Consider the following 26,295-nt stretch of genomic DNA (forward strand, 5'->3'; position numbering starts at 1 on the left):
ACCCTAAATAGGTAGTGCTATGTCTATCGATATTGAGTCTCCATTTTGGATCCCAAGATGTGTAATATATTTTTTTTATGCATTTTTCTAATTTTCTTAAATATTATTCTTTTAAAAATTTACAACATCATTAAAAAATATTTTCTTAATCATTAAATAAAAAAACACACACACACACAAACACAATCGAGATCCATTGTCGGGATCGTAGCATTTTCCAAACTAAATTAAGTTCATAATACTTAAAGGTTAGTTTGAACATTTAGAGTATCTCAAAATTTTATGAATAATAGTAAAATAATTTAAGTGAAGATGTTTATTGGATTTTGAAAAATGAGAGAGAAAAAAAAGAATAAAAATATTATAAAGTTAAAAAATTCTTTGAATATAATTTTTGTTATGAAGTTTGTAAAAATTGTATTGATTTTTATATTTTATTTTAAAATTTGTAAAAATTGTATTGGTTTTTATATTTGGATAATGAGTCAATGACTACGTAATGATTAGATGAATGACTACGTAATGATATTAGATGAAAATGTTGAAAGTTTGAAATTAAAAAAAGTGCTTTATATTTAAATAATATTTAAAAATAAAATTATGAGAAGTTTTGATTTGAGAATTTTGTATCTCATCTCTACCTCGGATGTCCAAATATATAATAAAAAGATAGAATGAAAAATAGCATTTATCTTCAATTAAAAAAAAAGTAAGTCCCCATTTGGATTCGGAAAGTATTTTATCTCATCTCATCATTACAATTTTTTCAAATTTTCACACAAAATATAATAAACAATTCAACTTTTTCAAATCTCATAACAATAATAATATTAAAAAATAATATTTTTTTAAACTTTTATCTTTTAAATAAAATCATCTCAATTTATCTCTAAATTCAAACCAACCCTAAATCAGCATTAGGGTAAGGTAAAGGGGTAAATCGTAATTAAAAGCTTAGATTTTCATTTTGTTTTTATTCTTATTATTTAAATATGCGCGGCCTTCTTCATTTGAATTTGATGCTCTCCTCTTTCACGATCTCAATCGTCGCTTTCTGAGTCGGCCATTGAAACCATAGAACTTCTAGAATCGATCGAAGGAACTAAGCAGCAGAGCAAACATGAAGACCATGACGCCGTTGAAGCAACTCAAGCTCTCTGTGCCCGCTCAAGAAACCCCAATTACCTCCTTCCTGTCAGTTTCTCTATTTGGTTTCACTCCCCCCCCCCCCCCCCTCTCTCTCTCTCTCTCCCCTTTCTATAGATTGGTCTTCGTTTATCGTTTTAGTGGATTGATCATTGGGTAGTCCGTGTTACTAGGATCGATCTTTGTATTGCCTATAATTCTTGTACTTATCTTGCTTTGGTTCTTTGATCCTCTATGCTTTTTCTCTGTTTGGTTACCGAGAAAACATAGAAAAAATCAAAGAAGCTTAAATCTTGTATATTTAGCTCTTCAATTGTGAGAGACAGATGCCGACACATCGTGGGTTAATTTGCCAATAACTTAATTTCAGATTACCCTCTTTACTAGACTGGTACAGTTATTCTTCTTGGTGAAGTTATTTACATTTTTATCAATTTCTGAGATCTAAAATTACATAACCACGAAATTGAGGTCCTTTTTTCCCTCCCTTTTCGAGTAACTGAAAAGCAAGGTTAAGAACCGTTCCTCGGTTAATCGTTTTTAGATATTGTAACTTTTCAGGACTGCGAGTGGTACATTTCATGACGGTGATCTGCTCTTGAACCAGAAAGGGTTGCGGCTCATCTCTGAAGAAAAGGAGCCCCGAGTAAGATTATCTTGATTCACATACTATTTCTTGCTTGCACATTGCTGCACTCCATTTCACGTTGTGTTGGCTAATTCTAATGTTAGTTATCGGTCGTCAGCTAATTCATTTGATGGTACCCTAAAGTATTTATTACCATACAACGTATTTCACTTGCAATCTCGATGAATAGAATTGTATGGAAATTGGGGAAGTCCTGCAGTGCAAATGAATCTCGTAATGAGGTCAAAATGGTGTAACTAAGATGATATTAGTATAGTAGTTCAATTTATGCTTTTTGCTCGCCAACTAATTTGTCTCTTCTACCTTGGTAAATTGCTTTATCTACATCGCTTGGAAGTTGGAATTGGTCATTTTAAGTTAACCCTACAGAACCCTAATCTTCAAAAATGAGGGAAAACATCAGAACGAGATGCTTTAGCTCTGATTTCGAAATTTAACTGTTCAAAAACATTATTTTTGCAGTTCTCTTGCTTCTCTTAACCAGATCCAATTTTCACCTGCTTTTGTCATTCTTAATGAAAACTCTGGATTTAGACCCCAAACCCCAAATAGCAAATATTACAAATTTCAAATGTCCTCTCGAGCTAACATCAGACACGTATCAAGTGAACTTTCAGTCTCAATTTCAATTGAACCAATGTTGAGTGAGCTTTTGACATTAGCCTTAGCTAACGTCAAGCCAATGTGGAGCCAAATTTCGGTTTTGCAAATTTTTGCACCTTTTTATGATCCGATTTCAAACCAAAATCTACCCCAACTCAACCATAACAAATCCAACTTAAATAGAATAGATTTTGTCACTAAAATATGCCAACAAATATTTCTTTCATTACTAATCTCCCCCTTTGGCAATTCTATAGCAAAACACCTGACTAATACAAGTTATTAAGCCTAATCCCAACACCACCCAAGTAGGACTACCTCAATTACATGTAGGCAATGACAGAGTGATTGCATCATGTACCTATGTCTTGAAAACACTGAACCAAAACATAAAGATGCATAACGAGCAGGCAAGTAAAAATAACTAATACTCTCATTTCAATACACACACACACTAGATATATCAAGTGAAACATCAAAAAGCATATCAAACTGATGAACATCAAGGAACCTATCACATTGACAATGGAACATCCACAAAACATTTTTTGACCTTGTTTTATTTTTTATTTTTATCCTTTAGCTAAAAAAAACCTCCTCAAATAAGTAACACTTAGTCACAATGTCAAATTGCACTTGTGGAACGATCAATACAAAATCAGAAACTTGATTCACATTGTGTATCAAATGCATTTAACTTGTGGAAAAATTAATACAAAATCTGAAACTTGATTCACAATGTGGGTCAAATGCATTTAATCATCAATTTTGGTGGATTAACACATTCATGCAGTATGCCCTCATTGAATATTTCTTTTAGACTATGATTGCATGTGGTGTGTGGTAAGTCTCACGAGTGAACTTAAGATCCTAAAATTGTGATCAGACTTTTATATGAAATATCACACTAGAGCCAAACTAGTCCCCTAAACCAATGTAAAACCTTATCACGAGGGCCTAGATACCCCTCATGCATACACTACTCACATTTATGCACCAGAATTTAACCATGTCCATTGTTTACCTATTTCCGCATTGATTGAATAACGGCTATTTTTATAAAGACTTTGGTTTAATCATTTGAACGGCAGTGTCCTTCAAATTCTTATGAGCATGATTCTTTAATCACTTGTGCTATAAGGTATATAGGGGAGGTAGTAAGAGAGCAACTACGTTCAACTAGCATGTGGTCAATTTGACTTAAAGGACTGTATAATGCTTGCACATGGTTGCCCACCTCCTTTCCTTTTGTTTAAAAAAAAATTAACACAAAATGCAATTGCTGGGATGTAATTCAATGTTCGAGGTTGAAATCAAATCACCATTATCTTCCCTCCATGGTTATATGGTTACTTTTTCTGGCCCAAAATTTCTTGTGAGGTGTCTTAGAATTCCTAAACTTATGAACATCTAAAACTCCTAATTCAACTATCACATCCTTAATCAATTTTGATTCATCCCTCTGCTCCTAAGATAGAAATTATCATGTACACTGTCGCAAAGTCTGAGTAAGAAACACTTTGGTCAGATGTGACCAACCTTTCCACAATGGTGACAAGCAGGGATAAATCTAGAGGTAGGTTGCCTACCCAGAGGATAATTTGACTTAACCTTAGGTACACCATTAAAGCTAATTTTATTACCTCTATCAGTGGTAGCAGAAACAAATGTGATCTTGCCTTTAGTGACAAGAAGAGTGCATGAGGTAGAAGCAACAGATTTAAAACCCAAACCTTCGTTGTCACTATGAGGCTTCTGAGAATCAACAAACAGTCAAGTTTTTCACTAGAAAACCTTTTCAATTGTTTTTTATACAACTCACATTTTCAAGTGATTTTCACTTTATCATTCCGCAAACAACTTTCAGTTTCCAAAGAGTCAACCAAAATATGTGAATTAGACAATTAGGCAACCAATGGAGGAGGGCATGGAAGCCTTTTTCAATCTTGAAAGCATTGGACTGTTTGGTATGTTTATTGGAGACTTCTAAAGCCTCAAATTTGATTACTGTTGATGCCTCTGCAACTAAAAGACATTAGTTCAACATATCCAAGTTCTAAGCCTCTGATGATGGATCTTGTCATACTTATTCTGTAACTTGGCTTCTTATCCTATTGGGCTCTTTGCACAGGCTATTCATTTTCACGTTTTATGTCTGTTCTCGTATTTTGTGAATATTTTCCTTGCTATATATTCATTAATTTTATCGTTTATATTTTCATTACACTTCTTTATTTTTTGGCTCATCTTTAAGATTCAGTGTTGACCTTCATAACATTCGCTGTCTTGTCATGTTTGGACAGCCTTCTGACAGTAAGGAGCTAGATTGTGAATTCTCATCAGAAGATCTTGAGACTATCAAAGTTATTGGAAAGGGAAGTGGTGGCGTGGTACAACTAGTTCGCCATAAATGGGTCGGAAAATTGTTTGCCTTGAAGGTCATTGTACCAGCAAAACCAACTTTTTCAATTATTTGTCAGTTTTTGGGCATGCCTATATGATACTCGGTAAATTATTATCATATAACTATCGCTTTTACTTTTAAGCTTCATATTGTTTCATGTCACATGATGTAATGAAAAATGTCAACTTTTTCATCAAATATTAGGAGATATAAAATCTTCTTAGGGTTTTTAATGCATACTGGGGAAGAACTACATCACCATTTGGTTATAAAAGAGGGTGGAATTTGTTATGGATGCAAATGCGCTAACCAAAGCATGGAGGTGTTTGGCAGAGGAGGCTGCCGGCTGGTGTAATTTCTACTTGTTACCTTAAATGGCAGGACTGTCATGAGAAGTGAACTTTGAAAGCTTTGGACATTATCAAAATTGTATTGGTGGAGACATGGTTAAAGACCAAAATAGAACTTGCTGAGCAGGCATTCTCTTGGCCTGAGTCTGTATTTGTCTTTCAGTGCAGGCTTACCCACTTCTTGAAAACATATTTTTTAAATATTATCCACTGAAAAATTGAAAATGGAGTATTTTCTTCTTAGGTTTATCTAAAAGTTGGACAATTGAGGCTAATATCTGATCCTATTGCTTCTTTTAGCATCTGCACTGAAAGTATTTGCAATTGGGGCCTCTATGCTGAGTTCAGTGTTACATATATTAAGGGGATGCTTGGGGAATGAGATGAGATAAGAATTTTGTGAATAGTAGTGAAATAGTTTGAGTAAAGATTTTATTGAGTTTTGGGAAAGGAGAGACAAGAAGTTAAATAAAAAATATTATAAAGTTAAAATATTGTTAGAATATAATTTTTTAATGTTATTCTTGTTTTGAAATTTGAAAAAGTAGTATTATTTTTTGTGTTTTGTTTGGAAGTTTGGGAAAGTTGTAATGATTAGATAATGATTAGATGAAAAAGCTGAAGATTTGAAATGAAAAAGTATGTCCTTGAGTGATGTTTGGGAAGAAAATCATGAGAAATTTTGAGATGAGGTGAGATGTGTTTCCCAAACATGCCCTAAGAAGATCTGAAATGATCTAGAGAATGACATTTCCAATTTAGGAAGTTGAATTTATGCTAAAGTAGTACTTTGTATTACAGGTTATCCAGATGAACATACAAGAAGATATTCGTAAGCAGATTGTGCAGGAGCTGAAAATAAATCAAGCATCTCAATTTTCAAATGTTGTAGTTTGCTACCATTCTTTCTATCACAATGGAGCCATTTCTCTTGTGTTAGAATATATGGATCGTGGGTCTCTGGCAGATGTGATCAGACAAGTCAAAACAATTCTTGAACCATATCTTGCAGTTGTTTGTAAGCAGGTCTGTGAGCTAGTTTCTTTTGGATTTTAATATTAAACTAAGATTAAGTCTGCAAAGTTTGAAGAAAGTCTTGTCATATGGCTAAACATATGTTTGTAACTCAGGTTTTACAAGGTCTTGTGTACTTGCACCATGAAAGACATGTAATCCATAGGGACATTAAACCATCCAATTTGCTGGTAAACCACAAAGGGGAGGTGAAGATTACAGATTTTGGAGTGAGTGCGGTTCTAGCTAGCTCTATGGGTCAAAGGGATACGTTTGTTGGAACTTATAACTACATGTCGGTAAGTGTAGTTTCTTACCTTCTATATCACTTCAAACACTGGGTTGGTACAACTTTTTTCTGTTGCAGTTTCTTGCTTTAGTGCTCAAAAAAACTTTTGTTATTTCTAGCCATTATGTAGATCATTCTGATGGTAATTTATTAACAAAAAAAGAAAAGGCATATCCTGATGCTTCTCTTTAATTTATTTTTAGCCGGAGAGAATTAGTGGGAGTACTTATGATTACAGCAGTGATATTTGGAGTTTGGGCATGGTAATACTTGAGTGTGCAATTGGACGCTTCCCTTATATGCAATCTGAAGATCAGCAAACCTGGCCAAGCTTCTATGAGCTTTTGGAAGCAATAGTGGAAAGGCCACCACCTTCTGCTCCAGCAGATCAGTTCTCCCCAGAGTTCTGTTCATTTGTCTCAGCCTGGTAATAATATGTTCTCATGTCACATTCTATGTTATGTTTTTGAAGTCTCAACTTTGTTTTATCTGAACTTTTGAATTTTGGACTACCGGCCATTTCAGTGTGTATGTACTTTTGATGCCTGCATGATGCAGAACACAGTTCATAATCTCATAGCTCAAACCTTCCCTTAACTTAGGTTTTTTAAGCCCAAGTCCCAAGTTGTGTAAGGTAAGTTGATGTTTGTTTTGTGTAGTTTGATTCCAGCAGGTTATCCTACAAATGATGTAAACTTGATAGGCTGTGGGTGTTCTCTAGTAGTTGATTTAATTGAATTATATATATATATATATATATAAAAGAGATGTCGATGGTGGTGATAGCCACTTTTTTTTTTATAGTTTAGCCTAATTGGTATTGCATTGAAGTCTTAGAGAATACTCTTTATTTTACCTTGCTGAACTGTTATATAAAACAAGTAATAAGAATTATAACCCGATTCTGGAATGACTCATTCAGGATTGTTCAACTCTTAAATGTAAATAGTTCTCAGTTCACAAATCTGAGTTGATTGCATTTCTGATTGCCTTTTTCAGCATACAAAAGAATCCTCGCGACAGATCATCATCTTTGGATCTTTTGGTAAGTGACTTGGCATATACGTCATCAGTCTATTTCAGGAATTCATGTTGTCTACGCCAGAATGTTGGTTGCTAACTCCCTTTTTGCTTCCAGAGTCATCCTTTTATCAAAAAGTTCGAAGACAAAGATATTGATCTGGGAATTCTTGTTGGTAGCCTGGAGCCTCCTGTAAGTTTCTCTCATTAGTTTTGTCCTGTAATATTATATTTTGAGTGTAAAATATATCAGTCATCTGTTTTTGTCAAACATATTATGGATTATCATGGAGCACAGCTTGAGCATATGATCTATAGAATTCAACTTCACATTACAAGGTCTGATATCCAATTTGTTACTAGTCTACAGAAAATATGATGGAAGTTCTAATGAAATGATTCAGTCTTTGCCTTCAATACCTTTGAAGAAACGAGACTGTTGATTTTGTATTGTCTCGTGCTGTTTTTAATGCTTCCCTGAAAATTTCGAGCTCAACTATTATTAGTAATGATATGAAACCCAAATACACGAAATTGCAAAGCATGTATCTATTTGCTTGCAAAACAAAACAAGCCGCAGAGAATGGAGACCTGATTCGTTAAAAAAAAATTTGAAGTGACATACTAAATTTGCATATAAATATCCCCGGACATGTAATAATGATGTGATTTGTTATGATATGTTAGATCTATTTTACAAAAAGAATATATTTTATTCACTTTCTTGCAGACTCGACTCTTTCCGAATCTCTTTTATCATAATAATTAAGATGAAGTAATACATAAAAACAAATCTTAAGGTTAATTTTATATTTATCTATGATTCTGATTAATGTAATTTAATAAATGACAATCTTAAGCACAGAAGGATGTTAGATCTTGTCTTTATTTTTTAGAATGCTTCATGTCATTTCACTTTACTGTGTAATGTATAACACTATTCGTGAACCCGCGTGGACATGAAAAGATTATTAATTACGTTTACAAATTGAGGGTGGAGTTTTTTAAATTTGATTTTTTTTCGAGTATTATTTATAAATAAAAAAAATTAAATTTAGAGAAAAGAAAAAAACCACTGGAAAATAAAAAAATATTCTAGATTATTTAAAAATAAACTAAGATTAACTAATAAATAATGATTTTTCCAGCAAGTCCCAGGGGTGTGAGGGAGGAAAAATAGTAAAACCTTGTGCTATATATGCATGGCCATGGCCCCCCCTATAACTATTATATTGCCTTTTGTTCCTTTTTTAAAAGATGAATGATGCCTTGAGACATTGAAATATTCAAATATGTCATGGCTTTATGAGGCAAAGTATCCTAGATGTTGACCTCAGTAACGACACAACACAACAACAAAAGGGTGACTCGGATATGGATGGATGTCTTCAACAGACCTTATCCTCTTTCCTAGTAGCATGTGATGATTATGTGCTATCAAGCATGTAATATGCATATAATATATATATATATATGTATGTATGTATATATACACATATATATATCCCAGGAGACCATATAGCAAGTTTCCAAAACTAGGTTATTCTTCAAGAAAATATGGGTGAACAAGCAAATTCTGTATTTGGTGATCAAGATTTGAAGGAAAATATTGGTGTTAATGGAGCTTGGCACCAAAGTTGGCTTGTCATGGAAGGTGGTGATGGTATTTGCGTTACAACATCCGTCGAATCCTCAACAAATTCCACAAACTCTGTTGCATCGTCCTCTTCATCTGAATTGTTAGAGGATGCTTCCTCTTCAATGTCATATTCATCATCCTCGTTGCTAACAAATGGGCCTTTATTACATGAATTATCTGAGATCATGGTCCATCTACCCATAAAGTAAGCAAATCTATACACACAACTTACTATCAATGACTCGTGTTCACATTTCAAAGAAAAAATCTTTCTTTTGGTTGATTTAGTTATATAGTAAGGGTTCTAAAGTCCGATTGGATTGTTTTGTTGGTACAGGAGAGGACTCTCTAAGCATTATCAAAGGAAGTCTGAGTCTTTCACATCTCTAGCGAGTGTGAAGAAGTTAGAAGATATTGGAAAGAGAGAGAAACTGAAGTCATGCAAAAGCTATGGAGGTGGTTTAGATGGTCATAAATCAAGCACTCCCCCTAAGGCTATCATATCAAAGAAGATTTCAAGAGGATCTTTTTTATCTTCTTTGGGTAAGAGAGGTGGTTTGTGTGGTGGTTCTAGGCCTTCTTTCCATGCACAAAAAAGAATTTCTGATATGCAAACCACGTAAGGTTTGACAACTAACTGGCTTATGTTTTGCATACTCGTTGGAAGAAATTATGCAATCTTCAGTGAGTTTTACATTCTTCCTTGTTTTTTGCTAGAAAGAATGGAACTCGAAGCTCACTTTGGATATTCAATTAAATTTTAGAAAACATACTCTCCTGGATGAATTTCAATCAAGCTATGGCAAAGACCAACATGTCCACAACTCATTCTCCTCTCGTCACCCCTCCTTTCTATTCTCTCATTATGCTTCTGCCATAGTTTCTCTTGCTCTCTGATCCCCCCCCGCCTCCATTTTCAGCTGTTCTCTCCATGCACCGTCATGGGCGCATTTGAATTATCTCACGTACTCCCACCGTTCAACAGCTCTACGATGTTTTGTGCATCATTTTAAACCCACGTCTCACCACCACCAGTGATCGTCAGTTGACTACAGTGCTACCATCTCCCCTGCAGCAAGAAGACTTCTTGTAAGTGTCATGGACATCCATCAAAGCAACCATTCTCTGATAATAGTTCAACAGCCATCTCTTCTACACTCCACTGGACACATGGGTTTTGAGACAATTCGTACGTTCAACCATTTTGTCCTTTTTTTTTTTTTTTTTTTTATTTTATTTTTTTTTAAGCAAGCATTTCATTAACATAAAATAATCATTAACACCTAATAAAAAAAAAATGAGGCAATGGGAGCAAAAGGTTGGCCCTCCCCAATATGTAGGTGCATTGCAATTTATTGTTATAAAAAAAATATTTGAAGACGAGACTAACATTCTCGTCTTCAAGATTTTCAGTTAATCAATAACATAATTGGATTCGTAGCATCGTCTAACCCAAGTAGCCGGCGGCTGGAAAACGTCGCAAGCGGCTGTGACATCGGCTATCCCAATCATTGTGTCTATTTCTCCGTTCTTTTCTTGATTTTCATTCCCAGATATACAGGCTAAACTAAATACCACCAGCAGTTGCTGCAAGACCGTATATATTAGAGACTACTTATTCATATAAATCCTTTGTTTTATATATTTGAATTTCATCCGCTTTGCTGAAGATCAAGACCGTATACATTAACGATAGCTGGAGGCGTTCAGCCTGGATGTTTTACTCATATTCTCCTGCAAACACAATACGATCCAATACTAAACAAAATGTAGTTAAAACGACGCAATGGCAAAGGCCTTTTTATCTTTGGATGACCACACAGGGAGTGAGCACTCGGTTTTCAGGCAATACGAACAAAAAAACATAAAAAGAAAACAAAGCCATGCCCTTCATGTTGGCTTATGTGCATGCCTGCTGATTTATTTTTAATTTTAGAACTTGACATTCACTCTTATGGCTCTATTATACGAGTAAATATGTTAAATGCAATCCTAATTACTATGTACACTTTGAATGACAGCTTACTTTAAATGTGTATTAAGCCATTTAATACATCATATCTTGTATACGGGTAACATTCCAAGGAGATAAAAGCATTTCCTCATCACAGTTGCAGTATCTTCGCACAGTAAGAGTCTGCTTGTTTCTTCAGCTAAACCAACGACCTAACCAAGTTTCGATATAACAAAGTTAATCGGAGAGTTTTTGTGTTAATATTCCCTCGCTCACTTCTGTATCTTTTGATGCATCTCCCTAGAAATAGGAACTTGATTATGCCATCTCCGTGAATGGAAAATCAAGAAAAAGAAAGATAAGACCAAACAAATTCGGGAAGCTAGTTGGCTGCTTCACCCCCAACCCCCTTTAGTGCCAACTTAATCAACACAACATGAATAAAAAGCAGTGGATTGCACGTATGTGGACCATACCTGACAGTTGGAATATAATTTTGTGAAGTTTTCTGACAAATTATAGAGGTATTCACACAACACGTTTGGCAGTAGATTAGTGCAGGCCTCCTCAACAATCTGAAAAGTGGAATGGCATTTACGGCAGTCAGATCCACGCATCACGGCAGCTAATAAAGCAACATGGATACCAAGGTCGAGAATTATGAGAGACAAATTCTTCTGATGCAAATCTTACCTCAGAAAATTGTAGCAGATGAAGCCCTAACGCACGCTCATCCGCATGATCCAACGTTATTGCCCCAGTCTATCTCAATCAAATGGAGATACAAGAACCAAAAAACAGCATTAGACTTCAACTAGTTGATTAACTAATTATCAACATGAAGACACCACTTTCATGTGCAAAACAGAAGTCAAAAATCTAAATCTGGCAAAAAAAAGAAGTCAAATTTTGTATGTAAATGACATCGGAATTCTCTCGTGTATGCTCACCTTGCGCCAAGGTGACACCCCTCTTTTCACTTTTAATTTATATCTCAGTATAGTCACTCATCAAGAAAATATGCAAATGAAATTTGAAAGGGGCAGGGAAGGGTGGGGGGAGAGGTAGAGAATCAAAAGCAGAAAAAAGTGGCAAGAAGCACTGCTGTAGAGAACTTTTTATCAGTCATGAGTGGAAGTTATAGCAAAATTATACAGGCATTCAGGATTACAGACTATATATAGCTTCACAGGTCCAGTTAAAGTTCACTCCAGAGTGACATTAATTCAGGTGAAGCTAGAGGCAAGCGAAACTCAATTGTGAACATATGCGAGCACAACATAAAATCTTCAGGTACAGTACTGCTTGAAGTAGGAAGAGAACTTACATTCTTTAACTCCTCAATGTTTTTACCAGATTTTCTGATGATCGAACAGATTCGAGCATGAGCATACAGCAAGTATACAGCAGTATTGCCCTGTACATATCAAGTTTAGGGAATTCAGAAACAAATATAAGCGAAAGTTGTGGTAATAAAGTAGCAACTACAAATGCTCACAACTAAAGCGTGCATGGGGGAGATAAAATAGACAAGAAAAGCTAATAATAACTAGCAGTAATTGCTTGGGAAAAAAACTATAGTAGTCTGCTTCATTTTTTTACATGTGAGATTTTATTAGAGAGCAACATGGACGCTATCCAAGTACATAGAGAGTACACATCAAAGTACTCCGCTTCATAGCCAGACTCCGAAGGTGATTCATAAAATCAATAAAAGAGCAGTAATGCAAATATGAGTAGGCATAGGCAAAAGGATTCTGTAACCTAAAAATGATTCAATAAATTAATAGTTTTCATGGCTTAGCTTCAGAGAATCTGCACACCAAAAATGAGTGAATGGTAAATGCACCTTATCATTTAACATCTGATCAAAATTAAAGGTGTAATTGGTCAATCTGTTGTTCTTCAAATCAGCATACCTGCCAAGACCATTTAAAACAATATCTGAGCGCTAACACTCAGAAAAGGGAAAGCATGTTTATTCCAGTAAAATAAAAAATCCAGGAATTAAACAACCACTTTTTTAAGCAAAACGTTCACAATGGTGCAACAGAAAATTGTTGGATGACTTCATTGACTTGAAAGATTTTTCAGGAAGAATGAAAATCTCTCACTTTCAACAAAAATGTAAATGTCACAATCTATTTCACTTAGGGTCCGTTTGGTAACACAATTGTTCTCAAGTATTCTAAGATATTCTCAGATATTTCCTTTTCAAAAATCACTCGAACACAACACTTTCAATTTCAATTTCAAATCTTCAATTTTTTCATCTAATCATTACCTAATCATTACAACTTTTTCAAACTCCCAAACAAAACACAAAAGACAATACTACTTTTTCAAATTTCAAAACAAAAATTATATTAAAAAATTATATTCAAACAATTTTTTAATTTTATAATATTTTTATTCAATTTTTTTCTCTCATTTCCCAAAACCAAATAAAATATTTTAACTCAAACCATTTCACTACTATTCACAGATTTGCTAAGATATTCTAAGTATCCATATAGGCCCTTATTATCCCTTAGCTATAAAAAAAAAGTTTAAGAATAATAATGATACCCCAGTATTAGAGATCAACTAAAATTCGATATAACCATTACTCTGGGAAAGATCGCTGTTTGAATTAGATACGCGCCAGCAGGATACCCCAACATCATAAGACAGCAAGACATTTGACGTCTTACAATTGTGATACTTGCAGGGCATACTAATTCTGCAATTACTTCAACACTTCCGTATACTATTGATGTAGATGTACAAGTATAGGTAGCTTACTTAACAGCACCATAACCGACTGCCTCAGCAGTTTGCTCAAGCTCCTCTTCAGTCCATTCTACATCCTTACCTGATCAAGATGGAAGAAATATTTACAGCCTTCTGAAGTTTATAAACTTACATAATTGTTATAAGGAAAGGAAATAGGCACATCAAGGATCCTAGATCTAAGAACTGTAAATTAGAAGGTGTCATATATGTTATTACAAAAATAAAATGCAGAGAACCCGCTTGTGACAAATAAAACAAAAGGCAAGTCATTTAGAATCATACCACAATCAATAAGGGCTGTTTTACTGCGACTCTTGGCTTCATCAAGTAAGTCAACTAATCAAACAACTTCAGTGTTTCGAGTTCAAAAGCGACTCCCCAAGAACAAGACCAAAACCCACATGGGTAACCTTAGGGTATGTGTTATCCTCAGCTGGAAGCCAACCTGCACGTTTGGCAGCCTGAAAAATAGAAGCACAAGCGTCTGAAGAAAACTTAGATGACATGGCGAACAACATGAATGAATGACAAAGTGATAAAAGATATGGCTTTGGATGCTTACCCTAAACACCATATCAAAGTGCTGTTGCTGGCCAACATCAGTGAGATATATAATCCACTCAGCTTTCTCTTCATTAAGGCAATACCTATGCATTGCAAGCAGCACTGTCAATGGCTTATTATCACTCCCCACCAGCAACTCAGCAGTCAAATAGTATTACAAACTCAATAAATAATTACAATGAACGTAAAACTAGCAGCCTCATCTCAAATGAACATGTTAGTGAGAGAGACACCTCACACACCTTTACACTGTAACCAATTCAGCGATAACAGTGAACCATGATTGACGGTATCAACGCAAAGATATTAGCATAACAGGAGTTAGTAAGAGAGGGGCGAGGGAGGGGGGAGCCTGCAATTTAAAATAATCATTGCAAATGGAGTTGGAAAGATGCCAATTTGAAATTTTCAATTACAGGAATGTGAATTTATCTCAACCTTCCAAAAAACATTATATAAAGAAGAAAGCTTTTTTAAACAAAATGGCAGGGACGAGTACACAATTTAGGAAATTAAAAGCATCCAGCTGAACAACCAGATATGCCAATATTCCAAACTATCAACTATCCAAAATGCCAGCTTAAATGCTCAGGAAGTTAGCAAAACTCCATTAGGCCAGCCATCAATCCATGTTAGATATCAACAAATATACCATATCCCATCCAATGAGTATTGGTTATGCGATTAACAAAAAATTGCATACATAAGCACACAAGCTCCACATGCTCACAAAGATGCAAATTATTGGAGATCATCAAGCCCTATTACATGATTATGGCAATTCTAACGCCAGTACCATTTTTTGTACTATTTTTTGAAAAAAAAAAAACTAAATCATACAAATCCGATAGCAAAGGAATGGAGCAGAAGAAATACATCTATAAGAACGTTTAAAAGATTATAAAGCTAAGTAATCATCAAAATCAAGTATTAAATTAAAACCTTTTTTTATAATTAATAAGAATTTTATTACCAAGAAAAGACACAGCCCAAGTACACAGAATGTATACAAAGGAAATACCTACTACACTCTAGAAAGCAGGAAACTAAGACAGAAACAGATTAAATTAAAAGTAAAATGATAGTAGCAAAAAACAACTAACCAAAGAGCTGCTAGATCAGTTGAAGCATAATTGTAACCACCATCACTCTTCACAACAATAAGAGGTATATTGAACCCTTAAATAAAGATCACACGAGCACCCTGACTGTCCTCAACTAAATTTTTATTAGTCAATTCCTTCAAAACGTCAGGGATATATGGATTGTAGAAGCTTTCCCCCTGCCAGCAAGAAATTATATATGTGTGAGTATGCATATCCTTATGTTTCCATTGCAACATTAATATAAAGAGGTAATGTGCTGTGCAAGAACTCAATATATCATGTATGTCATTGCACATGCAATGTTGAATACCACAAAGGCACTTCAGGTAGGGCAGCTCTGTTTGTAAAGCTCGCGTTGTACTAACAATGTAACTTCAACTTCCACAAACCCTTTATCCTCCCCACCCTCCACCATAAGACAAAAAAAAATGAAATCAAACATATATCTTATTTAGCATAAGTGATTCTGGCCACTTCAACCCTCACAGTGCATTCAATTCTGTTATGTCTAGAATTCATATCTATTTTAAAGTTGCATTGTTTATTTTAAGGACCTACAGACCTAATCTAGAATAAAGCTTATTAGTAAAATTGACCAAAACTCAAGGCAGAAGTTTCCAAAATGCAATAGTCAGGTCACATCATGCAAGTTTCCAAAAATTTCCCATTTGATGAGTACAATGTAGGAGAAACCAGAAGTTTATAACTTTCTATGCGAAAAAATTTGCATACCTTTTCCTCTAAATGAACTCCAAGGCGTTGATAAACCCTGTTATACTCATTCTGACTGATTTCACAAATCTGTGCCCATGCCCTATGATACTTTGCTTCACCAGCCTGTCAAAAGTTGAAATTCAGCAGATTTTATGAACCCTAAATATTTAATTATTAAAATATTTTGAAGGTATTGCATTGTCCGAGAGATCAACTTCAGTGCTTAAGTTCAAGTGTAAATTAATCACCTGTAGTCGAACCACTGCCTTTTGTGCCTTCTCCTTAAATTCACGATCACTGTCAAATCTCTGCTTTGATGCCTTATTAGAATGCCTATAAAAGTATCATTCAGGTTAGAATCAAGATTCATAACTTAATATCTCATTTTGTAGAATGTGTGATAAAATTTCATTATACATGCATCAAAGCATAAGAATCACATGGTGGAAATGCCCTATCATGTTAAAAAGAATGCAATGCCCTTCAAGCATCTTCACTCACACTTTCAATTTGCACAAACTGACTTCAGTGCTTAACGAAGCACATTTCCAAACAAAACAATTCGGTTCGACCTCATGATCTCCCTAATATCACCTTTTAGAAGAAGAAGAATTATAACAGATAGATTATTCAAATGTAACCCATCCTAAAGATTTGCTACTTTACTAAGAAAGAAGAGCATAAAGAGCAACTCTGTGATAGTGACTATATAAACTAGTTTTGTCCAAATCTGAGTTCTGCAGCTTCCTTTCTGGGATTAAAATACTAACATGTGTGGCTACCTTTTATCAGGAGCGCATCTTACATGCTGGAGCATGAATGAATTCGTCACTATTTACTTGCACTTGTTTGGTTCAAATTGTATTTGTGACCCAAATTGAACCTTTAGGTTAGAAAAGGAAGAAGAAAAGATCCATCAAGACCCCACATAATCTTAATGCTTTCACTTACCTGCAGATCCCCGACAGCTGTTTCATTAGCATCTTCCCAGTTTGAAAACTTTTCGAAGAGGAATTCAATCAACATGCCAAACTGCAAAACACAGAGGACAACTTTGAGCTATATGGTAGTGGTAGTGGTACTGCTACAATACTTTTCTGATAAGCAGTGAAATTTTCATTAAAAAATGCAAAGCCCACTCTCCAAATACACAAGTTGTATACAAGAGAGAGACCTATATAGTAGAGAGACAGATACAAGAAAATCATGTAAATTGATGAAAGTCTATAGAAGCTGTCCAAATGAGTATCGAAAAAGAAAGTCTTGAATCCTCCATCGTCTGTTCAGTCCTAAAAGTTATATTATATGTTTCCCTCCAAATACACCATAAAAGGGAAATAGGAACCATTTTCCACAATGCTGCAATGTATGTTATAATGTTACTGGAATAAATGAAAATGGGGGATATTTACCTTTGATATAGAATAACTCAGTTCAAGATATTATAAATTCATAACATCCATTTCATTATAGATGAAGTTGACATCAACCATAAACAACACAGCGTTAGACTTGCACAATGAATATGAGTTACCTAGTCTCTAAAGTATACAAGTGTTGGATCCAATCTTTACAAGCAATCTAGAAGGTGGATGTCGTTATGAGGTTACCTAAGCGAAAACATGGAGGCGGCAAACAAAAGCATCAAATTATGCTTATAACATGCCCTTCCTACCAGGATTAGGAGTGTTACTTAACTATTTTCCATAACATCAGGTAATAAGAGTTCTATAAATTTTAACATCTCAAAAGAATATATGTAACAGACGAAACATATCTAATCTTAAGGGAAAGAAAAACATAATGTCATAAATAAGTATAAACAAAATCCTAAGCCTGCATTATAAATGCTTATTTCAATCTTCACTAGATCAATAAGTGTCCTCTACTGACTCTGGCCCGCAGACTCATCCTCATATTACCTGAGACATTATAAAACATAAAAATAAGAATGAGTCAAATATGTGAATAGCATCAAACTCTAAAAATTTTTCGCCTTGTATTTCCTTAAAACATTTTTAAACACATTTAATATCACATGCACATCATCAAGAGAAAAAAAAAAAAAAAATTATCTCTGCCCCCTTTTATAAAAAATATAACTTCATTAAAAAAATGCAAAAGGAGATCGAGGTACTGCTTCTCCTATTGGATGTAAAACACCCTGATGGACTACAACTTCTCAGTGGTTTGAACATCCACCCCTCCAACTTCGGTACTATCGCATCCTCTACAAACATTTAATATTCATGCATTCATACATTATAGTTCTTTCTTTCCTTCCATCATTTACTTTCTCATAACTTTATAACACGAGCCCTTTCAGAACTTCTAAAATCAAAGACATTCACTTAGCTTTCATAACATAGACATATATATATATATATATATATATATAGCATATGCATCACATTTGTAAAACTTTACTTGTGAACATATCATATAATAGGCCCATAAAATGGGCTTACAAGAAAGACTCTAGTATCATAACATATAACTTGGAATTCATTTGAGGAAAAATGCAACATTTACTTCGAAAGGAAAGGACATGATCACATTACTTGGCCATTGTGATGAATTTAGTCTCTTCTTGAGATTGTCAAGATGTTAAGCTTTATTGTTTATTAGAGTTTTGATGCCGTTAAATAATAAGTGTATCGTATTTAAGTAGTTAGAAATATTTTTAACTTTATATAAATTTTAAATGCTTACATATTTAATATAATTAATTAATTTATATTATTATATTAAAAATAAAAAGGCCTCGTCTTCAATTTTTGCTGTAGGCCTTATTTTATACCAGGCTGCCCCTGCCTTGGAGGAAAAAGGCTGCATGAAAATTGGTGTTTCTAGTACTCCTAATCTGTTTTAAGATTTCTAGGACTCCCATCCAGCTTAGACCTATACATGGCGTCAACTCCCTTCAACCAGATCAATTTTCCTCTAAACAGATTTGATTTTTCCAGAAATAAGACTCCTGCAGTCCTTATTCTCTTTTCTAAAATAACTTTCCCCTATTTTTCTGATACAAATTGGTTTTACTGATTTACCCAACTTAACAAAAAAATACAAGGAATATTTAGAAAAATTCCTAAAAATAGAAACCCTAGATAAAGGGCACACTGGTTTCCAAAAATAAAAACCCTAGAATCTGTGGTGTGACACAACCTTTATCAAATTAGGAAGACCTATAGATGTTAGATGATGGCAAACTTGGAAGAAGTTTTATTCGACAATTTCTGTCAAGAAATCATTTTGCTTTTGAGGTCCATAACTACAAGTTAATGGATTTGACTCAAAAGAAACAAGAATCAATGAGATTATATGCATAGAGCAATAAACTATAATCATAACTTGATCCATTATTAAACATAAACAGCTACTACGTAATAGATGTAAATTATTCATAATAGAAATACCTGTGTCCCCCAGTCACCAACATGATTTCGCTGAAGAACTTCAACACTTGAAAACTCGAGCATACGGGCAAGCGTATCCCCAATAATAGTAGATCTTAAGTGGCCTACATGCATTTCCTTTGCTACATTAGGAGAAGAAAAATCAACAATGGCCCTTTTGATTGGAAGCCGTGGTGCCCATGTATCGATACCATCAACTAACATTTTTTGAAGACTCTGCAGCAGCAATATTTACCTTTAACCAACCACAAAAATTGGTTTATCCTTCTCTTCCTTTATGTGTTTCCTTTTTTGGAGATGATATTGATTAGTAAAGGTAAAAGAGAAGTCCCTTCCCTCAAAGGTAAGCAGAAAAAAAACACAGATAAGTTCCAATTACAGCCAAAAAAATGTTAAAACATGCGCGCACCTTAGCCATCCAGTCTTTTGATAATACGACATTCACAAATCCTGGCCCAGCAACAGAGCATGACTCTATCATTTCAAATTGAGGAAGGTTTTGGATTATGGCCTACAAAAAAAAATTAAGCAGAGATAACTATCCAATACTATTAATTTAAAGTCTAACAGACATTAGAACATAGTTGTAAATGTCAATACCTGTCCAACAGATGGAGGAACCTTCAACTCGTTTTGCTTTCCTTTTATTTTAGACCATAGGCCCATTGCGTTATTACTGCAACGAAGATAAAAGTCCCCGATTAGCACCAAAAAAACACTACAGGAAACCTGAAGCCAAGATTGCCAAGATTTAAATGCATTTCTAACACTCAGGCAAATTCCATAAATACAATTCGCATATATTTTTCATACGCAGATGAGTGCCATACCACTGGTAATCACCAAATTTTGCAATGAAAGCAGCAACCAAAGGCTCTACATCTGGCTCATTAGGCACTGTTGCCTCGAGTGCTGCTTCAAACAGTTTTGCCAACTGTCGCTTCACATTCCCAACACTATGTTCCTCCTGTGCCAAAATTCAAAATTACTTTTTCAGCAACAACTTGGTCGCATCGCGTGCTGAAACTAGCAAAGCAATTAGCACCAAAAAAACCAATTGATCGCCCACAATATTGCAGATACACGCTTGAATAAATAAATTATCTTTGGGTGGCTGGGGGGAACTAACAGCAGTATGTAGGTTTGAGTTACGTTAACTTACATTTTCCGTTGTCGAAACAGATTGTATCTCTGGTTCCAAAATGAGCCGCCTAGATGTTGCCCACAACCAGTATGTCTAGTTTGGCATCGACCAAATCAAATTATCACGAGCTCCATAAGCAACCTACTTCAAAACAAAGTAAAGGACTATAAAAACACAACGAGAAATGGTGCATAGAAGAGACAAAAAAAAAACAAAAAACAAACAAACAAACGGTTTGCAATATTATGGTTCAGTTCAGTTGCTACCAGAAGTGAATAAATCCACACACACATGCACACACTCTAGATAACTAAACATTGAAATCACAGATGGTGGAAACCGAAAAGAGTAATCAAATTGAAAAACAAGTTCCTACTAGAGATACCCATAAAATAAGAGTGTGAGAGGCGATTGAAGGAAAGCAATCAGGGTGGAGAAACAGACAATGGCAATTGGGCTCGGGACGACCCTACCGTTACTTTCCTTTTCTTGTATAGTTTTTTACTTTGTCCCTTTTGTTTGAGCTTAAGAACGAACTGAAGATACAATAGTAGGTGATGGGTCCTTTCCTTAATGGGTAAGGTAGCAAGTCCTTTCCTTCCTAGAAGGGTAATGTGGTGAAGCAGGTTTAGTCAAAAGTTTCAGTCGAGTTTAACAGTTAACAACAACAGAGAAATGGAAGATGAATTGGCTAGGCTATGGGAAAGTTTTACCTTAACTAAAGTAGAGAAAGAAGAGATATCCTTCACAGAGGAGGAAACCAGACGTGCAGATGCAAAAGCAAACAGGTGTACGAGTAATTCTACATTCAATCGTAAAGTGCGTAAGTGCCGCATAATCGTTTTGAAAAAAAGTGAGGTCTATTCTTAAAAAATAAATTTTTTTCACGTGGATCCCATATTTTATTCATTATTTTTAAAACGATTATGCGGCGATTGCACAATTCACAATTACAAATATATTTTCTCTCAAAACAACTATAACCAAAATCTGAAACCCTGAAGGATTTATATGCTTCAACGAAGTAGGTCATAACAGGTTTCTTGTTGAATTTTAGAAGGAAGTGGAAATTGATAGGGTATTAAAAGGAAGACCTTGGTCTTTTCATAAAAACTTAATTTGTATACAAGCTTTTGACAACAACACTCCACCCAGTGAGGTGGCTTTCTTTCAAGAACCTTTTCGGATTCAATTACATGGGTTGCCTCTAGCAGCCATGACTATTGAAGGGGGGAAAGAATTAGATCATCTATTGAGAAAGTCTTAGATGTAGATGTGGATGGGGATGGATTAGGATGGGGAAAATACCTTCGAATTCAGGTTGTCATGGACATTACAAAACCTCTGCCTTGTGGAAAATTGATTAGAGTGGAAGGTACACAAAGGTGGATTGATTTCAAATATGCGAGATTGCCTCTTTTTTACTTTCACTGTGGAGCTATTCAGCACGTAGGCAGAGTCTGCAGAAAGGATAAAACAAGAATCAATGCCAAAGATGTAGATCAATCCCCATATGGAAAGTGGCTAAGAGCTACAAGTTTTAATATAATGGCAAGTGGAGATAAAAGAGCAAGAGGAAGCACACAAAAAACACAAGCCTACTTTCAAGGTGATACTGAGGGGCATAGTAGTAAGGGATCAATCACACCATATGGTATTCAAGAAGTACCACAGAAGGAACAACTTCTTTTACCAGTTCTCGATCAACAGTTGCCAAGTCACACCTCAAAGGATGCACCTGCAGATAAGAGAAAACAAAAGGTAGAGTCCAATAACAAGGAAGGTTATTTTATAGAACAACAGAAAAGTTCTTTAGAGGTGGGGCATAGGACTCAGGTTCAAGTGAACGGTAGTACCAGAATATCAGCAAGATCTCTAGCAGCAACTCAGAAATTCACTAATCTACCAGATAGCAGCTTAGATTATCCTATGACCAACTCTCTGAACACAGAGGATTTAATTACAAAGACAATGGGATGAAAGAGAAGAGCAAGAGCTGAGAACTTATCTAGACTAGTTGAGATGGACAGAGGCAGTTATAGCACAGAGGAAACAAGTGGCAAAAAAAGAAACAAAGATCTATCAAATAAAGGAAACCAGCAAGGGTCAAACAAAAAACAAAAAGAAGAGCTTACTCCTGAAAGAAGCATAACTCAGGAGTGAATGGTGGAGGCTGCTGAGCAGCCCCACCAATAGCAATGAGATGCATGTCTTGGAACTGTCGAGGGCCTGGGAACCCTCGAACAGTTCAAGTGCTTCACTTACTAGTGAAGCAAAAGTGCCCCGATGTATTCTTCCTCATTGAAACAAAAAGCAGGAGGGAGAGAATGGAAAGAATTAGGGATAAACTTGGTTTTGACAGAAGCTTTATTGTGAAAAGCAAAGGAAGCAGTGGAGTGTTGGCAATGATGTGGAAATCAAATTCAGAAATAGAGGTTGAAACATATACTAACTTCCACATATCAGTTAGAGTGAAGGACTTACAAAGTGGGAAGGTATGGTCAATCATAGGATTTTATGGTAACCCAAAAACAGAAAAAAGAGAAGGTAGTTGGCAACTATTAAAGATCCTCAAACCAAATGACCAAAGACCATGGTTGTGTATGGGTGATTTCAACGAAATTTTATATCATCATGAGAAATTTGGGGAATCAAACAGAAACTATGCTCAGATGGATGGTTTCAAGCAGGCTATGCAATATAATGATTTAAATGACATGGATTATAATGGTACTAAATACACTTGGTCTAACAATGGAGAAGGCTTAGAATTCATCAAGGAGAGACTAGATAGGGTGTTAGCAAATTCTAAATGCATGGGTATGTTCCCACTCATTTCTGTCACTATTTTACCAGCTTGTGCATCAGATCATTGTCCACTGCAGTACTCAGCTACAACATGTGAGAAGAAGAGAAAGCATTTTTCGATATGAACCCAGTTGGGGTCTAAATAATGAGTGCAAGGCTTTGATATCAGAAGCATGGAAAGACAAGAGCAAAGATGGCAACTTGATGAAAACTGTCTCTACTAATCTGAACAGATGCAAATATCAACTGATCATGTGGAACAAAAAACAAGGAAAGGCAACTAAAGAAGAACTTGAAGTCCAGCTCAGAAATATACAACAACTTCAAGATAGAAACACTGGAACAGATCATGAGGCAATAAATAAGATTCAAAAACAATTGTATGTGAAGCTGGAACAGGAGGAGTTGAAGTGGAAACAAAGATCTAAGCAAAGATGACTTAAAGAGGGGGACAGAAACACTAAATACTTTCATTCTTGTGCTTCCCAAAGGAGAAAGAATAACACTATCAGCAACATCAGTGATAAAGAGGGGCACAATTTCACAACCGCCAAAGAAATAAACTTAACTTCTAAGAACTTTTACAAAACTCTCTATGCAACTTCTAATCCAGAGAGTCAAGCATAGTGTGTGGAAACTATACCTACACTCATCATAGAAGAAATGAACAATATTCTCATGAGGGAATTCGAATTCTCAGAAGTTCATGAAGCTGTCTCTAATATGAATCCTATGAGCTCTCCAGGACCAGATGGATTTTCAACTGGATTCTTTCAACAAAACTAGGATATTGTAGGTAAGGACTTGTGTGAAGCAGTTACTAAGGCACTTAACACAAATAATTGGGATAAATCTATCAATGAGACTTTTATAGTCTTAATTCCAAAACATAAAAAACCCACCACTGTCACAACTTTTAGACCAATTAGTTTGTGTAATGTGCTCTATAAAGTCATGGCCAAAGTCTTAGCAAACATGTTGAAACTAATACTGCCAACTATCATATCCTCTACTCAAAGTGCATATGTTCCAGGAAGACTTATTGCAGATAATGTCATTCTTGCCTTTGAAGCATTACACTCAATGCAAAGCAAAATGAAAGGTTCAAAAGGCTACATGTCTCTAAAGTTGGATATGAGTAAAGCATACGATAGATTGGAATGGAGTTTCATAGAATTGGTTATGGAAAGAATGAGTTTCAATAGGAAATGGATTGACATTATTCTCAACTGTGTAAAAACAATTTCATATTCCTTATTGATCAATGGCATTCCTCAACCAGGTTTCACTCCTTCTAGAGGTATTAGACAGGGTGATCCAGAATCACCCTATCTATTTATAATATGCTCAAAGGCCCTTACTCAGATACTCAACAAAGCTGAGGAAGCAAAACTAATAACTGGCCTTCCAATGGCAAGGGGAAAACTTCATACCAGTCATCTTTAATGCAAGACATGTTCACAAAGCTTAACAAGGAGGAAATGCAGGAATTGACATTAACACTTTGGACTCTATGGTGGAAAAGGAACTAGCTAGTTTTCAAAAACGTTCTCATTGATCCACACTCAATGTTACATAGAGTGAGACAGTTGCAGATTGACATCTCTCAATCATCACAATCAGATTCAAGAGGTGCAAACCAAACTCTTCAAATGAAACTAGAAGTACCATGTGGGAGGCTCCACCTCAAAGTTTTTGCAAAATCAACTGGGATACTGCAGTTGATAAGAACATTGTGAAATAGGAATAGGTGTGGCAGTAAGAGATGAAGAATGAAACTTTTTGGCTACCTTGAGAAAGAAACAAACTTTACTTCCTGATCCACTTCCAGGAGAGGCCACAACAACACTCAGAGTTGCCATCTTTGGACTGGAATTGGGCATGAGCAAGGCAATTCTAGAAGGAGATTGTCAAATAGTTGTAAAAGAGGTCCAACAAGTGAGACAAAATGGAAGTTATTTTGGAATGATCATTTCAGACATCAAAGAAACAATGGCTAAATACAGAGATTGCAAAATCTGTTACACCCCTTGTGAAGGCGTTGCACACAACTTAGGAAAGACAGATTTATACGTAACAGATAGTTTAGTTGATATGGAGGAAACTCCAAACTGATTTAGCTATTGTACCATTTCAAGTCATCAATGAATGAAGTTGTTTTCTCCAAAAAAAATAAAAAATAAAAAGAACGAACTGAAGTATTTCCTAGCGAGCAATCATACTTTAATAACCTTTTTACAATTTTTTATACAATCATATTTTAAAATAAGATTATTTATATAAAGTGATATTACTTTTATTAAGTTATTTTATAAAAATATCTCTCATTTAAAACATAATTATATCAAGGAAGATAAAAAAAAGTTGTATGTCTATCATTTTCCTTTCCTTTCCAAGAAGAAAAATATTTCGTAATTTTACAATAAGCAGGGGCCAAGTAACACCCCAAATTTGAACGGTCGGAGAGTTACTTCCGGGTACGGAGTGTTACTTTCTGTCACCTAGAAAATCATCTTCCATAATACATACAGATATTCCAAAGGCTCCATAAACATAAATTCATCTATTTCAACCAACCACATATATTCCTCTACGAGGTCATCAATGTAATAATCCAATAATAAATCATCAACTCCCCAAACTCCCAATAACCTTGCATAATGAACCAACAATTTCACAAGTCTCAATAATTTATCA

General features: G+C 35.1%; 4 protein-coding genes and 1 pseudogene across 4 annotated transcripts in view; 3 read left to right on the forward strand and 2 right to left on the reverse strand.

The window, feature by feature from the left end:
• The window catches only part of LOC109009972 (deoxyhypusine synthase), an 871,604-nt gene that overhangs the window by 552,724 nt on the left and 292,585 nt on the right, over positions 1-26,295 (reverse strand). The window lies entirely within an intron of this gene.
• On the forward strand, positions 1,015-7,873 carry LOC109018692 (mitogen-activated protein kinase kinase 6). Its single transcript, XM_019000840.2, has 8 exons — positions 1,015-1,194; positions 1,708-1,792; positions 4,702-4,836; positions 5,954-6,178; positions 6,283-6,465; positions 6,659-6,882; positions 7,455-7,500; positions 7,594-7,873. Exons 1-8 carry the CDS (start codon positions 1,121-1,123, stop codon positions 7,684-7,686), a joined length of 1,065 nt encoding a protein of 354 aa, XP_018856385.1. The 5' UTR covers positions 1,015-1,120; the 3' UTR covers positions 7,687-7,873.
• Positions 8,973-9,816, forward strand: LOC109018696. The gene is made up of 2 exons (XM_019000842.2): positions 8,973-9,319; positions 9,452-9,816. The coding sequence occupies exons 1-2, from the start codon at positions 9,033-9,035 to the stop codon at positions 9,735-9,737; spliced, it is 573 nt and encodes a 190-aa protein (XP_018856387.1). The 5' UTR covers positions 8,973-9,032; the 3' UTR covers positions 9,738-9,816.
• Positions 10,860-18,602, reverse strand: LOC109018695 (annotated as a pseudogene).
• On the forward strand, positions 24,553-25,044 carry LOC118348764 (secreted RxLR effector protein 78-like). The gene has a single exon (XM_035691207.1). It carries the CDS (start codon positions 24,553-24,555, stop codon positions 25,042-25,044), a length of 492 nt encoding a protein of 163 aa, XP_035547100.1.

Source organism: Juglans regia, chromosome 1 (assembly GCF_001411555.2).
Source record: "Juglans regia cultivar Chandler chromosome 1, Walnut 2.0, whole genome shotgun sequence".
Classification (NCBI taxonomy): Eukaryota; Viridiplantae; Streptophyta; class Magnoliopsida; order Fagales; family Juglandaceae; genus Juglans; species Juglans regia.